The 16885-nt window shown below is 36.4% G+C and overlaps 1 protein-coding gene across 1 annotated transcript in view; it reads left to right on the top strand.

Annotated features, from left to right (window-relative positions):
- The first annotated feature begins 427 nt into the window (after positions 1 to 427).
- The window catches only part of LOC110113390 (methyl-CpG-binding domain-containing protein 9), a 69651-nt gene continuing 53193 nt past the window's right edge, over positions 428 to 16885 (top strand). Inside the window, exon 1 of the mRNA XM_020845953.2 lies at positions 428 to 1200. Coding sequence (XP_020701612.1) covers positions 662 to 1200 — 539 coding nt within the window. The 5' untranslated portion in view covers positions 428 to 661. The remainder of the gene's footprint in view (positions 1201 to 16885) is intronic.

Here is a 16885-nt window from a genome sequence, read left to right as displayed (position 1 = left end):
CGCTACATACGTAAAACCTCGAACCCAAGACATTTTTATTGATAGCCAAAACTCCCAACCAATAGATCAAGATAAGCTGCGTAATAGTTAATAAATAAAAGAGAGGATTATCTGATTCTAAAGCAATATTCAACAATTTATAAAAAAATAATAAGAATATTTTTTTAATTACTTATAAAAAAATACTGTCACGCCTCTCCCTATAATTTTTTAATTAAAACCAATAACAACTGCAAATTTTGCTACCCTTGTGGTGGAACCTTTCATTACCGTCGTCGCAGTTCGTCATTTCTGCACTTTTCTCGATCCGGTGACAACCCTAAACAGGAAACAGAATCACAATCGTCCAATTTTTACCACGTGTCCAGGTCATGTACTACAGCGCTCGGATAACTTATCTACCCTATGGTCCCGATCTCGCGACTCGCCGCTGTTTCTCTCTCTACCCGCAAGCAAGCGAGCGTTCGTCTCGGCCCTTCTCTCTCTCTCTCTTCTGTCTTCGTCTACGCATTTCCGCTCTCCCGTGTTTCTCCTCAAATCCACTGCACTAACCCTCCTGGATTTAATCCTTCCCCCACTTCGAACCGCGTTGGAGAACAAAACAAAACCCTAGAAATCTCACGCTTCAGTATCTCAACATGCCGCCCAAACTTTCTTCCTCATGATGGATCCCGCCGCCTACTCATTTCCGGCGCCGAAGCGCTCCACTCCGCTGTTCATCGATCTCAACGAGATCCCCTCCACGCCATGCGACACTCCTTCCCCGGCCACCGCGCCGCCAGAGCCGGTGGAACCGGCGTCTATGGAGTTCCCGGTCGAGGACGCCTATGCCCTGGTCTGCAGGATTCACGGGCGTCTCCCAGCGATGGACAGGCCTGCAGCGGAGTTCCCCGGAGAGGCTGGCGTCGGGCGGCAACTCTCTTGTGGCCTCTGCGGCCTGCCGGAGAAGCGAGGAGAGACGATGGTCTGCGACGGGTGTGAGCGGGGGTTCCATGTTAGCTGCGCGAGGTACTGGCCTCGGCAGCAACGGATGGAGGTTGAGGATTGGCTTTGTGACGAGTGCAGCATGAATGAGGTGCCGAAGAAGCGGTGGACGCTTGGGGCGGTCAAGTTGCTTGACATGAATGCGTCGCCTCCGAGTGAGGCTGAGGGCGATGGCGAGGAGCAGCTTGGCAGGAGGAACGTTAAAGACTATTACATGTATTTTACTCTCCTTAGAGTCTGCTTTTTCTTTGCGGGATTGTTATACTTTTTATTTTGCATCATTGTTAGAAAGTAAATGGACGCTGATGCATGCACAATCCAATATCTGCTATATCAAAGAAATGCTTTAGTTTATCCATTTGCTATTCTAGAAACTTGAATTGTCATATTCATATTTTACCCGGTAATTAATAAGGGGGAACCTTTTAGTTGACCACAGCAAACAAATAATTGGGGAATGCTTTATCATGACTTCAGAATTGTAAACCCAGGGACCAATGAGCCAGGATCTTATAAAGGATATTTCCCTGGAATATCGTAGTGATCTTATTGTTTTCTTTTCTTCTAGTTGAAATGTTTGTGGATAAAACTGTGAGGTGCAGTGCCAAGTTTTTTTGTACATCATGTAGTAATTGATGATTGATAGGCAGAGTTCCTTTTTTTTTTCCGTTTATATCTGCATTTTGTTAAACTGAATGTTTATGCTGCAGTTGATTTTCATCATTCTCTGAAAGTAGATAAACCTTGATGCATGTGCATCTGGGAGCTCAGTGGACAGTAGCTCTTGGTGTTTAATGAAAATGTTATAGGAAGGCATTGGTTTTACCATTTACTGTTCTAGAATATTAAATTGGAATATACTCAACTTACTTGTGAGTAACTGAGGGAGGAACCTTTTAATTGTCCATGGAGGAAATAATCTTTGGAAAAAAAAAGGAAGTTTAAACCCAGGGATCAATGTGCCATGATCTTATATTGGTTTTTTAACTAGATAATCTCTTTTTGTCCATCATAGTGGTGGTTTTATCCATTTGTTATTTTAGAAAACTGACTTGTGATATAAACATCTTACTGGTGAGTAACTTAGGGAGAATCTTTTAATTGGTCATTGTGGAAATTGTCTTGAAAAAAAAAAAAAATCTCACAAGTGTAAACCCATGGAGGGGACAATCTGCCATGATCTTATAGAGGGTTTTTCCCTTGTTGATCTTAGTTTCTTTATTCTTTCTTTTCTGTTTGTTAAAAAGTCGGTGGATAAAACAGTAAGCTGAAGTTTCAAGGCATTCTTATAATGGTGTCATTTATTAATTGAAGCTTGGCTTCCCCTTTTCTAGTCGCAGCAGCTGTTTTTTTAATTATCTGACAATGCTGCACTTGATGAAAACAGTTGAGGACTGCAGGCTGTGCGTTTTATAGAGAGGTTTTTTCTTATTGCAGTTGAACAGTTGTCTAAAAGTCTAAAACTCTTAATAGGTTTTCTTTTATCATCTTGAAGAGTTGTCGAAATAGCTTCTCTTTTTTTATTCTTCCTCCTTTTCCATTGGGCATGGGCATTAGAAAAATGGATTGATGTAGTAGACTTACTGTTTGCTTGAAGACCTGAAGAGAATTAGGATATTACATAGTTACATGGGCTTTTTGTTTGTTGACCATTTTGATCTACCTTGTTATTAGCTTGACAACACGTTATTGCTAAATCATGATTTGTATAAGTGTTGTTAGTACATTATTTTTGTGTTGATGATAGGACATGTGGAAACATGTTGTCTATAGGATAATAATAATGACAATGGGTGTATTAATGACATGTTCAAATCTTTATATGGTAATTAGTTTCATCAAACTATTGTACCATATATTTTCGGTTTGTGTTTTCCCCATAAGATGATCTATATGCGGTGTTACCGTATAGATTTATATAAATCAAGTTATGAGGGTGTGGACAAGATTAAACTTATACAGATCAAGTTATGAGGGTGTGGACAAGATTAAACATAATATAAGGAGCCATGAAAGTCAAACGAGTTGTCATCTTAATCAGAGTAATGCATGCTTAAGTAACCAGTTCAAGTTGTAAATGACATGAGTGAATGCCATCATTAGGTGTTCAATTGTTTGTGTTGTGCACGTTAGGGCAGAGTATTGCATCAATGTAGACACTTGTGTAGATGTGCATGGGTGTTCGAGTCATGGAGAGTAGGTGATAAGGGATGGAAGGTGTGGTGTTGTGATGAGACGATAAGGAGGAAATGCCTCAACACATTTACATATGGAATGTGGATTTATGAAGTGAAGCCATGGCTAATTTTCTAATCTTGCCCATGGAATGCCTAATATAGTCTGAAGAGTCTTTTATCCAATGTGTGGATGAAGACAATATCAACCAACCATGTGGTTGAATGAATACATTCTAAGAGCAAATCTTGGCCATGTTGGAATAAAGAATGGAGGCCAAAGCTAGACATTTTGGAAATGGATTGGTGGAGAGGGATGATAACAACATAATGAACTATGGGAAAAAATACAACTATGGAAAGAAATTGTGTGCTTTATTCACGATTTAAAGAAAAATATAAATTAGAATTTCATGGGCAACTCACCAAGGTTCCCATATGAGAGAGTCATCCATTCTTACCTAAGAAAAAGCCCAAAGCATTCTACATCATACAACCCAAGCATTCTAATATAAGGCTATCATATATTTATAGCCATATATTTGTGATTACATGAATTAATTAAATAAAATAAATTCTATAGCGCGAGCCATGTGTCAATTCAATTTGAAAACGCTTCTATTAAAACTTCATTAATGTAATTCCTCTTATTTAAACCTTGCTCCAAGTGAGAGAAGGATGACCAAATTTAAATCTTCATGGCCGGAATGTGCTCATTTGATTGAGAAATTTAAATTGTTTCAATTAAAGCTTCCCTTACCAAATCTTCCATAAATCAACCTTGTTCTAAGGGAGAGGAGTGACTAAATTTGAATCTTCTTGGAGTCGACTACATGCTTATTTAATATAAAAATTGAAATTATTTTCATTTAAGCTTCCAATTTTCATTAAAGCTTCCATTGTGTAACTCCATAAATTAATTCTTATTCCGAGAAAGAGTGTTGGCTGAATTTTGACCTTCGTGGGGCTGTATGTGGTCATTTAATTTGAAAAATAAAATTATTTTCATTAAAGATACCATTGGATACCTCCACAAATCAATCTTTACTCGAAAAGAGAAAGGGTTGGATTAATTTTAACATGTATTAAAATGTCTCTTTTTGAATTTCAAATTGAAGGAGGTGGCATCTTCTATGGAGGAGAGATAATGTTGGTTGAATTTTATCATGCATGAACTTGAAGGACTCAACCATAGCTTGAAGGATTCCATTATGATTATGCATTCTGGTATACTCTTGATAATGATGATGATAATTATTAATGAACACATATCATGGCCATATGTTGATCAAATTCCCTTATTTTTTTGAATAATTACATGCCAATTTTAATAATAAAATTGTGTTGTAACAATTGTTTGATTTTTTCTAATTTTGATATTGAGTTTTTATGGTTTCTCTCAAATATTCTTTTGATCAATATTAAAAGATGAAAACATCTTAATTTATTATATATTAGTTGGAACATTAGGTGTAATATGACATATGAGTACTTGAGGATGGCTGCATAAGGAGACTCCATGTCCAAGGTTTAAAAAGGCGATATCAGGAATCAAGATGTCTTGTCTTAGCTAGGCAAGGCGTAAGCTTTGAGGCAGATCAAGGCATAAGTCTCAAAATGATAAAATAAAGTATTTAAAAGATAAAAAATAACTCATAAAATGACAATAAACTAAGTAAATTATGAGTATGATGACTTGTTTAAAAGTAAATGTTATTGGAACGCAAGATTCAAATTAAATACTTACTTAAAACTTAAGCATGCCACTAATATCAAGACTCAAGGCAGTCTCATCATCATCTTTGATAGTCTTCAAAAGAATTCTCATAGTTTATGTGAAAGTCATCATCAAAATCTTTTTTAGCAAAAATATTTTTTCCCTATCCTCTATATTAGTTTGTATTTCATTAGTGTAATCTAAAATAAAATAATAAATTAATAACATAAAAAATAATCAATTATATTAAGATTACCTTTAATTTTTTTTTTTTGAAATTTCATCATCACTTTGTTTCTTTCTTTTATATACTTGTAAATTAGAAGCTGATGCCCATTCAATAGACATTTCAATATCAATGTTGATTGCTTCATTCTCCTCATCAACATAAGTTTCTCCTTCAGCTTCAATTTAAAGAACATCAACACTTTTAGGAGTAACACATTCATCATCATATTATAAATTATCAACAAGTAAATGATTTAATTTATCATCATATATTCTTTGTTTCTGTAATTTGAGGCTTATTTTTTTTAGTTTTTTTGTTACACATATTATAAACAAGCTTGTTCTTCTGCCCTGCAGTCTTCTCTTTATAAGAATTTGATTGAATATGCTCTAATTGTGCTTACATGCAGAAGTCGAACATGTTAGGCTAAGAATTTTAACTATAAATGCTTTTAATTCATGAACATCATCTTCAAATTGAGTCCACCAACTTTCTATATTAAAATGAAAAGTATATTATGAACATATATTCAAGCAGGAAGCTTAAACATAAGCATTCTAATTTAATTTTATAAATGTGCAAATATATCAGGTGAGCGTGTTGGTAACATGCTTGAGCTGCTCTAAATCTAAACATTCCATTCTTTAAATGAAAATATTCTAGTTGATTATTTATTTTGAGACAACCACCTTAAGGAATGAGCATATCCATCCCAAATTTTTGATCACAAAATTAGAAGACTTCCTATATAAAAGAAATACTAAAATTGCTAAAGAAATACACCAAATTCTCAAAATATACAAAATAAGAAACAAAGACACTTTTATAATATTAGAAAAGGACACTTACAACTCTTGAACACAAACAAACCTAAATGAGCTTCATTCCATTAGAAGAAGGATACAGGCGAGGTGGCACTTGCGGCGAGAAGGAGGTTAGAAGCCAAGACGAAGTGGAGACAAGCTCGCAAGCTTTCTCAAAGAGGGAAGGAAAGAGGGAAGTTGGACAAAGCTCGCAAGCTTTTCCAAACAACAAACCAGCAGGTTTTATCTCCAAAAATCACATCATAATCTTCTCTAAAACAACCACAAAACATCTATTTATAGACCAAAGAAAGGAATACAAAAAGTCCCTAAAAAGCTGAAAATAGAAGGCCAAAAGGCACCTAAAACTGCAGTAGAAATCTGTAAAAAAACAGCAAAAAAAAAAAAAACTTCAATTCCACACATAAATGGGGAATTGAAAGTCCAACAGTTTATGTACAGAAATCCCAAACGACACAGCAAAGCACAAGGAAGGAGGCCACGGTTCTAGCAGCCAAGCACAGGAATCAAGCAGGCAAATCTCGGGTCCAACAGCGAAGTTCATTTCAGGGTAAAAAAGGGGACCACGGGTAGTAAAGAAGGCAGCAAACCGAAGGGTCAACAGCAACCCGTGGGAGGAAAACCAGCAGGAAAATTGCAGCAGCCCAAGAGTCAAAAGGAAGATGAAAGAACAAGTTCCACTCACCAAATCTAGCTCCTTTTTTCTTTAATTTCAAAGCCAAACATCAGCTCATAATGAGCTTCCACTAACCTTGAAATAAATGAGCTAAACTTTAGCTCATAATGAGCTAACCAAGAGCTCAAAAATAATGAGCTAACACTTAAAATAGCTCAACACCAAAGCACCCAAAAAGCCCAAACCAAGAACCACTAGAAGTCCAAGGGTCATGAAATTTTGATTTTGATTTGACCCATTCCTTGCCTACATCAATACATGTATATAAACCAATTTTTACTTTTTTATTAACACGAAAGTTCTTATCATAATGAAATTGAGATTCAAGTAATATGCAACAATATATAAGTATTGGTGTAACTGATGATCCCACTTTCCATCTATAATTTTTAAAATTTCTTTGTAGGAATCTCTTGCTATATTTTATTTAGTCTTTTTCATTGCTTCATAAATAAATTCCATTGCGAGAGTCTTCTCACCATCAACCATTCTGAGCATCTTAACTAAACGTTCTTTAGTCTTCAAAGTATAATTTATACTATGTCTAAGAATTTTTTTTTCATAATAATCTTTTTTACTTGTTTCCCTTTTTATTTTTTGTCCTGTGAACTACTATCCATTCTTCAGAAGCAAACATAGCTTCTAAGAGTTGCCTCAACTCCTTTAATCATTGGAATGCCAAATATGCAGTTACAAATCTAGTGACAACAGGTTGAATAATTTCTTTATCATTAAAATTTTTAATTTAGCTGAGTACCCAAGAGTGATTATGATGAGGACATCAGTAAGAGATTTTGACTTGTTTATCATTGGAGGAATCGTAGATCGACGGCTACGATTCAGAATATTTACTTATAACACATTTATGTATTTAATTTTTATTTATATTCTGGTTTACCATTGTACCCCCGAGAGGGATTAGTTTATGTTGTAGCCCTGAGGGCATTTGAGTCTTTATGTTTTCTTTTATTTTGAGACCTATATATAGAGGTCTTCACTATTGTATGAGGTTAATGATTGATCAATAAATTTTTTTAAGCTTTCTAGTTCCCTCGAGTGTTGAGAATTCTTAAGAATGAGAAGTCCCTAGGTGAGGGCAAAGGAATGCCCGTTAATCGTCGGAAGAGTCCGGGCTCACGGTCTACCTTTCCATCTCTTTCCCCTCCACCAACCACCCCTTCCTTTCCTTCCAACCGCCGGCCCCCCCCCCCCCATCTCCCCCTACCTATCAGCCAAGATCTCCCTTGCACCCCAAACTCGCTGGCTCAACCCACTCCCCAACTCCAAAATCGTCGGATAATCTTCACCATTCACCCCCACACCGCCGGCCACTTTCCTCGAACCCCTAGACGTCACCCCCCCATCCATTACCCCTTAATTCCCTTTAATCACCTATTTATTACTTTCCAAATATATCCTTCATTTGATTTGGAAAGTTTGTTTATTTAAATTCAAATGAATTTAATTTTTAAATTCTTTCCTAAATATCCTACACCTAATTTAGGAATTCCCTCAATCACCATAAATCTGAAATTCATTAGATTTGATTCTCCAATCAATAATTAATGTAAGGATGCACATACATTGTATTTGGACACTCCCAACCCCCTTCTCTTGGTCGGCCCCCCTTCTCTATCCTTTTCTCTCTCCAATTAACTTCCCCTCTTAATTAATCCCATTAATCCCCACACAAGCCATCGCTCCCCACTCCCTCTCTCCCTTTGTTGCCGCCGTCCCCTCCCCTCTCTCTCTCTCCTCCATTTAAATTATATCCCAATTAAAACCCAATTTCCCCATAATCCCTCCACCAATTAGAGATTTTGAATTCAAATTCTCCCTCATTCCCTCTCAAATTAATTCCAATATTAATTTCTAATCAAGGTAAATTAATCAAGGAATTAATTGCCTCCTCTCCTCTTGATTCCTCTTACTACCTAAATCCCTATCCCCAAGTCTCTCCAAGCCGGTTGACCTCTCTTCCTCTCCGTCAAATCACCGACCACTTTGGGCTGCCCCGGAATTGAGGAGACTTCTCTCCCCCATGAATGGCCGATCCCGAACACGATCATGGATTCATGTATGATCTTCAAGGAAGAGTAGATATCCTCCGGTCTCCCTTCTTCAACCTCAACTTGGAGATCGACGACACTGTCGACACTAAGTCGATCGAATCCTTTTCATATTGACGTCTGCCGTCGAGGAACACCAAATTTCCGAATAGTGGCGAGTTATCGGACATCCACCAACTTCTTCCCCTCCGGCTTACTTTTCGTTGGACACTATTGTAGGTGTTTCCTGTCTTTTGGTGTCATCTCTTATTATTCGTGGAGCATCAACATATTTCAAAAATACATATGGATTGTTAGCAAGAAAGTTAATGATACTCTTCTGTTGAATATCTGATCAACTATTTGACATTATGGTAACTACTTTCTCAACCAATGTGTTTTTAACTTTATCCACCATCTTTGTTGTTGTTCTGACATCCTCTTCTAACATCCAGGTCCTCAACTCATACATGCTAGAAAGCTGCAGGCCTCGATTATAGCTCCTAACAGATCGAAGCATGTTGATCTATGCTGGACTCCTAGCAACACTGAATAAAATGCTTTCATAAAAGTACTTGACAATATCTAAACATACCTTATTCCTAAGTTCCTTCGTAGCAGCTGTAGGAGGAATAGTTTGAGTGTTTATGTTCACCTCTTCATCATCATTCAGCACAAACCTATCCATTGGCCCATGAATGTCTCTATTAGAAGAAATTAAATTGCTTCTAGTACTAGATCCATAATTCTGGGAATCATAATAAGAGTTATTTTCAATAATTTCCTCCATATTTCTGTGTAACTTCTTTGGTTGTGACACAATTTTTCAAATTATCTGCACATTCTTTTTTCACTTCATTAGGGAACATTTACACATGGTCTAATGTTGACATGTGTGTAAGCCAAGTGATCCTTAAGCCTCTTAACATCTCCAATTATCCTCTTATCACAAATGTTTCATTTCGTGTAAAATTGCCCTTCGTCACACCTTCACCTTGCACTTCAATTTGAGTGCGATATTTCCAAGCCAGAGCTTTTCTTTTTGTGCTACCAGTCAATCTAATCAATTAAAGAAATAAAAAATCAACAATAAGCTCATGAATTTTACTTGCCAATAGTTTTTCAAGTAGTGCATGCATGCCATTTCTTTCATTAATCTAAACTATTAAAATTGTGCTGACAACATATTCTTCAAAGTAAAGGTTATGTCATTAAGTTGATATGATCAAGTTTCATAATTTTCCAGAATGATTTAGATATTCATCAAAGATTTGACAATGAAAAATGCCCACAAGTTTGGATTAATTTATTTATAGATATGCACGATATGAAAAGTTTCCAATGAACATGAAAAGGAGCCAAACAACGGTCAAATTGAGTGAAATTTGATGTTGTTTTTATCTGGTTTTAGTAAAAGAAGGCAAGTATGTTCTAAAAAGTCATAGACAAATAAATCTTGGTATGAGAAATGCTAATCAATTAACACATCAAATGATACCATTATTCCTGGTAGATTAAATTATAGTGATTGGAAGTAGTTTATTAATATGTCTTCTAATTGAATTATTTGTGAGGGCTAGGTAGGCAAGAGATGTATATATAATAAGCTGATATGCTCGAGACTGCTTAACTTTCTCTTAATAGACACAAGTGGCAAGGATTTGGCAGGTTCATGCCAACGATGAATAGCATGTGGGGCACGGGCCTACTAAAATTTTAATTTATATATAATTCTTGAATCAAACAAGTAAACAATAGACCTTGTATGTATAATATTTTTTTCTTAACCATTCCAAATCTTTTTTAAACTTCTCCAAAACTACAAAACTCATGATTTTCAACACTATTGTTCTCTGCTTAGTATTAAGTGCAGCCCATTGCCATGAAAACAGCTTGAAATTATGGTTTTCTCCAATAAATTAAAAAACTATGATTTTCTATATATTTTCAAAAAACTCACCTGTTCAATGGCTGAAATAAAAAACTTATCATCCTTTACTAATAGTTTGCAAATCATTAAATCAATTATTTATATTTACATATCTTACCACGGTGATATGTATAAGAGTTACCAAAATAATGACTAATTTTTTGGCTTAAAAAGATTTTCCTATATTAAGCTACATTTATAACTTTAAGGAATAACTTGAACTTCAGTCACGTTTGCAAATTAACTGCTTTGCATTAAAAAAATATTGAAGCAACATGAAGAAAGCTCGTTGCTGTCATTGTACTAGTCAAAATGAAAGTACATGAAGTAGTGAAGTAGAAATAGTGGTCAAACAGGTAGAAGGATTGTTACCTTTAGTGCAAGCTTCAACTTCAAACGAAGCAGACAAACCCAAAACAACAGTCGAATGGGAAGAAAGGTTGTCTGCAGACTGCAAACAATCCTGTTTGATCGATGACCTCCAATTAACATGAAGTAGGCAAAGCAAAGAAACACTTGAAAGGGAAGAAATTTGCTACCTTCGTTGCGAACTTTGTCAAATCCGATGGTACTGGTGTTATGAAGACGGCGAGGGAGCCTCTCTTTCAAAACTTTACCCTCACGAAACATGGCGAAACTGAAGGAACCCTAAAACCATTATATCCAGGTTGCGTGTATTTGAAAAAAATATGTAAAATGATGCAGCGCCTTATGTTGCCTCGAGGCATTAAGCTTTGACGCTTATGCCTCGGGTGAAAAATCACACGCATCACCAAATTCATAGAGGCTTAAGCCTCGCAACGCCTAGATTGCACCTTGAATTGAGGCGCGCCTCTTGCCGCATGCTTTGATTACTTTTTTTAAATGATGTCCTGATCTATTTATGTTAACGGTATTGAGCAAGCAAGCTTGATTGGTGCACGTAAGTTGGTAGGGAGTGGGCGTGCGTTCAAGCACATAACAATATGCAATAGGACTATTGTAAGCACATAATTTGGGTGATGGTAATAATAATAATAGGTGGATTAATGATCCTGTTCAAAATTATTATATGATTGCAATTTCTTCTTTGTTGAACATATAAAGCATTCATTTTATCAAGCTATTGTTTCAAATAGTTTAAGTATGTATTTTCCTCATAAGATGATCCACATATAATATCCTTCTATAGATTTATATATGTTGAATTATGAGAACGAGGAAAAAGATTGAATATAATTTGGGGAAACATGAGAGTTAAATGAATTGTCAGTCTAATTGGAGTATTCATGCTTTAGTGATTAGTTCAAGATATATGCAACAACAGTGGGGTGACATGATTAGGTGTGTAATGTGTGCGGTGTGCACAATATTGTAGGGCACATGGATGCTAGTGCTGTAGAGAGTAGGTGTTGGGTGTGAGCGGGTGGTTGGCGCAAACATTGAGTGTAATAGGGCATACATATGCTTGAGGATGGTTGTGGCAGTGAGTAGGTACCAATTGGTGGCGATATGAGGGAATGGGCATGTACATAAGCACAAAGTGGTATGAGTAGATGCTCGATGCAGTAGGTTGGTTACCTGGGAATTTGTGTATTAGCGATATCAACTGTTCATAACGGAAGGAGTCGTGTGCAATGTATGTAGTTGAGTTAATGGAAATGAAGAGTGCTGTGTTGTGCATCAGGGAGGTGCGGTGTGTAATTCTTAAGATACATATGGCATGGGTTGGAACGATTTGAACATATATTGAGCAGTTGAGTGTTAGAAAAATACACAACTTGGTCCTATAGAGCTATAATAGACAACAATACGGAATGTGCACAATAATGATGGTACCACACAAACTAGACACATGCTAAGCTCACAACTATAAAGTGGGTGCGACAATTGGGCATGAGAAAAATAGATTTAGGTGTGCTAATTGATTGCAAGAACTAGGCTCAGTGGTTGTGGTTGGGCTTAGCTAATTGCAAGCTGGTGTGGCCATCGCTGCCCAAAAATAGGACTAAGCATAGTTGGCAGTTGTAATCAATAGTACTCGTAGGTGCATTTGGGCACTTCAATGAGAACCATGGCTAGCACAAAAGTAGAACACAAACAACAACTTACATGTAAACCCATAATAAAAGCAATGGAATGTTAGCAAGCATTTCAAGAATTAAAGTGATCAAAGCAACAAAAATCAATAAAGGAATTGAGGAGGAAGGGAAGATTAAGACGACATGACCATGATCATCGTATGATAAACCCTCTGATACCTAAGTGATGCAGTTGCAATCCTATAGAAAAGTAATTGAACTTATTCATCATCCTTGCCCTTGATTAAAGACCTTCAATTGGGCAGTGGGGTGACCTTCGAAGTCGATGAATGCTTGAACAAGCTTGAAGATGGCTTGACATTGTGGGGAATGGAAGGAGGCTGCATAATTTTGTTTGGAAGAGATGGTTGTTTTGTTGGATAGACTAATGGTGAAGGCTTAGCGCTGGAGCTGGAATAGGAAGAGGGAAAGATCCTTATAAGCTTGTAAGGAGAAAATTAGATGGAAGCTAAGAGGGGAAAAAGGAATGAAATGAAATTTAGAGTCCGAAAGAAACGGTAGGAGGAGATCGAACTAGTATGAGTAATAGAGGAGAAGGTAGGAGTAGATAGAGTTAGGAAGAGGGAGGGGGGATTGGCCAAAGAGATGGAGAAGGAATGATAGATGGAGAAGGGAAGGCATCAATGCATTAATTCATTCATCCATCATCATTATCCTTCTAAGGGAACCCCTTTATATTGAAAATGACCCTCTTACATGAAGAATAAAACTTATAAAGAAAATTAAAGAAAAATCATCATATTCTAACTTCTAAGTATGTAACATAAAGAAAATGCAGCAGAAGATATTCATGCATGATCAGTTCAAAGAAGGGTTGGCTAATAATGATCTTGCATCTGTTGTATTCAAAGTGTAACATGTAACGAAATCTTGCACATGTTCAATAGGTCCTTGACATTGGCTAGTGGTTGCCTATGCAGCTATGCTAAAAGTTAATATGCTCTATGCTTAGGCATTTTTTAATTAATTTTTTTAAGTAACATATCAACAAATGAGGATGTTTGCTTTAAGATGCATTACTTCTTTGCGGGTTTGTTAGAAATTTGTCATCTATTTGTGTTGGTTTGGCTTTTGGTTAATGCATTGTAGAAATGAAGTCCTTTTCTTCTGATTTGTGCTCACAATTTGGGTTGTTCTACTTTAAAGAAGCAGTAATTTCAATTTTTTTTTTAATTTATCCAAACAAAATCAGTTATTTTTCGTATTACTACATGTTTTAAACGCAACTTAATATTTTTGAAACATGCATGGTTTAATTCAAACTTTACTTTAAAATTCACCAGTTTTCAGCTATGGTTTGATGAATTAGCTACTGGCATTCATAAGTATGATTTCAGACTACTCCTTTAATGTTAAATAATGTAATGATACTTTTGCTTGCTGCTCATTTGCCACATTTTTTTTCTGGCTTATAACCTTCTATATCTTGGATTAGTTGAGTTTATTCTTTTAGTTTTTCTAGCCCATAGAAGTTGAAATGCTGTCCTGTAAACGTTGCGTTTCTTATGTTATTCTCATTTTTTTGCTGGTGTGCCGGGGAATGTTGCTGTCAAATTTAAGTGTCTGGGTAAGTCATCATGGGTGTTTGTGTTAGTTCATCTATTTTCAGCAGGACACGGTTCATGGGCAATTCCCTAATAGCATGTGTTCTTTTTGGGTTTTTATTTAGTGATTAGGTGATTATATTAGCATTGCGTTCCAAGTGTTAGGGAGGTGGGTGGCACACCGTTTATTTATATATGGAGTATTTAATGTGAAATGCCATTTAAGTAAAAAAAAATTGTGGATTTGATTTTGATCATTCATTTAGGGCCTATTTGGTTGGAAGTAAAATGGGTGTAAAGTATTTCAATTGTAGGGTTTTAAAAATATTGGCATTTGGTTTGATGAAAAAGGAATGCAAAATAAAATAAAGTAAATGTAGTGTAAACCATTTTAGTTCTTTTTTAAGGTAAGCTAAACTTGCTTAATTTTTAGCGAGAACTGTTTACACTGCAAGGAAGGTCACTTAACCACCGCCACATGCTGTCGCCCACCATCGGCGATGTGCCATCACTTGCCGACCGCCACCCACTATTGCTGGCCACCACAGTTGGCCGCTGCAACCACCCTCTATTTGCTACCACTACCGCCGCCACCCACCGCCACCGTAGGTCGCCACTGTTGCCACGTCACCGTAGGCCGCCACTTGCCGCAGGCCACCACCAACACCATCCGCCACTTACCGCAAGCCACCACCACTGTTGCCAGCTATTGCCGGTCGCTGCCACCCGCTGTCGGCCACCAGCTATCCGCCTGTAGCAGGTCACTACCCATTGCCGCTCGCCGCCTCCACCCACCGTCTGTCACAAACCAGCAGCACCACCACCCCCGGCCGTCACCGACCACCCATCGCCGATTTTTGTTGTTTCCATCTTTAGACTTTACACTACATTCAATTTACTTCAAACCAAACACAAGAAAAAAAAAATTATATGCATTTACTTTACACTCATCCAAACAACTCCAAAGTTTTTCTTTTTACACTATATTGCTTTTACGACACATTACTTTTACGATGCATTTCATTTTTAACCAACAAAACAACCCATTAGCTAATTTTTTGTCATACAATTGATAGGATAATAAGGGGACTCCTGATCACATGCACTTCTAGATTTTCTTTCTACTTATCAGACACATGGACGCTTGAACATGTTATGCGGGAGGATTATGAAATGAATGATATGATGATAAGACATCATGATGTTTTATGCTGTTTTTTCTTTCAATTTGTTTTAATATCGTTACATTGCAATTAATAGGCCCTTTCTTATTTATAGGAAAAGAAGAGTGTAATGAAGTTTAATGATGATTTGTATGTCTACAGAGCCGGGTTAGAATTTTTCGGGCCTATAGTTCTCTCTTCTTCTTAATCTCCCCGCTTAACCTTCTAACTACCACCTCTTCCCCCTTTCTTGCTCGTCTTCTCTATCCTATCCTCTCGTCTTAGCCATCCCAACGAGCTTACTAAGGAGTTCTTTGTCCATTAAAGTAAGGAGCACTTGACAATGGTGGCATATACTTATTCTTGTCATCTTCCTTTCCTGGAGCTTGGTATAGGCATAGGGGAATATATATAGCACATGAACGGTCTACCTCCTTCCAATGCATATTTGAAGTTTTCTATAGAATGTCTTTCTTTATTTTTGCTATTTTAAACAGATTATATTGCATCTCACCTTTTGGAAATCGATTGGAAGGATTGTGAGCAGAGTTTTATATAATTTGTGTCACTATAAATAGATTTCACTCGTCAATCTTATTTAAAATCTCCCTGACCTCGTTTTTATCACTTTCTTTGCAAGTTTACATTGTATTCTAAAATTTGTGGATCCTATAATCACAATTTTTTATCCATTTTCATATTTTTCATGTATATGCCTTTCTATCCTTATGCTTATAGCTACGTGTAACTTTGGTGGGTTGTGGCCCGTACCTTCTAGATTTTTTGTATTTGTGTGGAGTCTGTAATTTTATCCGTGCTCCCTTGAGTAACGTGCATTTGATTGACTCCTTGTTTGGCATAATTCACTAGGTATATTTTGGTTTATTTTGCCAATGGTTGAATCATCAATTGCAAACTTGCTTGCATACGAAATAATTAATAATTAAATTATATATGTGGTTCTGATCAAAATTTTACCTATTACTGCAGCAATATTGTCAAAATCTGGCAAAGTAGTATGGTTAAATAAACAAAGGGTTTTTGTTGAATAATTTAAAATTACATCATTTCAAGGAGAACTAATTAATTTATTAGTATATTTAAATTTTTGGGCGTTGCTTACAAATTTTGTTATCATGTTTATTTGTTTGCACCATTGTTACGTAATTCTTTAATCTCATAACATATGCAAATGTCCCTGGTAACAAGAGAAAGTAGAGATTTTGAGAATTGAAATCCAGATATGAATGCAATAACTAAATGTCTAAATTATGGCGCACATGTGATTGGTACTACCAGTCTAATAACATGCATAAGTAGAAGTTTTATTTTGTTTATTGCATGGTGAATATGACATTAAAATAATAGATAATACATCAGTGATAGATGAATTTGACCTATAAAAATATCCTTTTATTTAAGGGCGGATTATATTTTCTTTTACCACCAGCTGGAGCTATATATGCCATTGAAGCGCACATGCTTACGCAATTATGGCAGTTTTGATAGCGGGAG

This window comes from Dendrobium catenatum, unplaced genomic scaffold, assembly GCF_001605985.2.
Source record: "Dendrobium catenatum unplaced genomic scaffold, ASM160598v2 fragScaff_scaffold_621, whole genome shotgun sequence".
NCBI classification, from domain to species: domain Eukaryota; kingdom Viridiplantae; phylum Streptophyta; class Magnoliopsida; order Asparagales; family Orchidaceae; genus Dendrobium; species Dendrobium catenatum.
The sequence above is the reverse complement of the archived record's forward strand: the minus strand, read 5'-3'. Positions and strand labels throughout refer to the sequence as shown.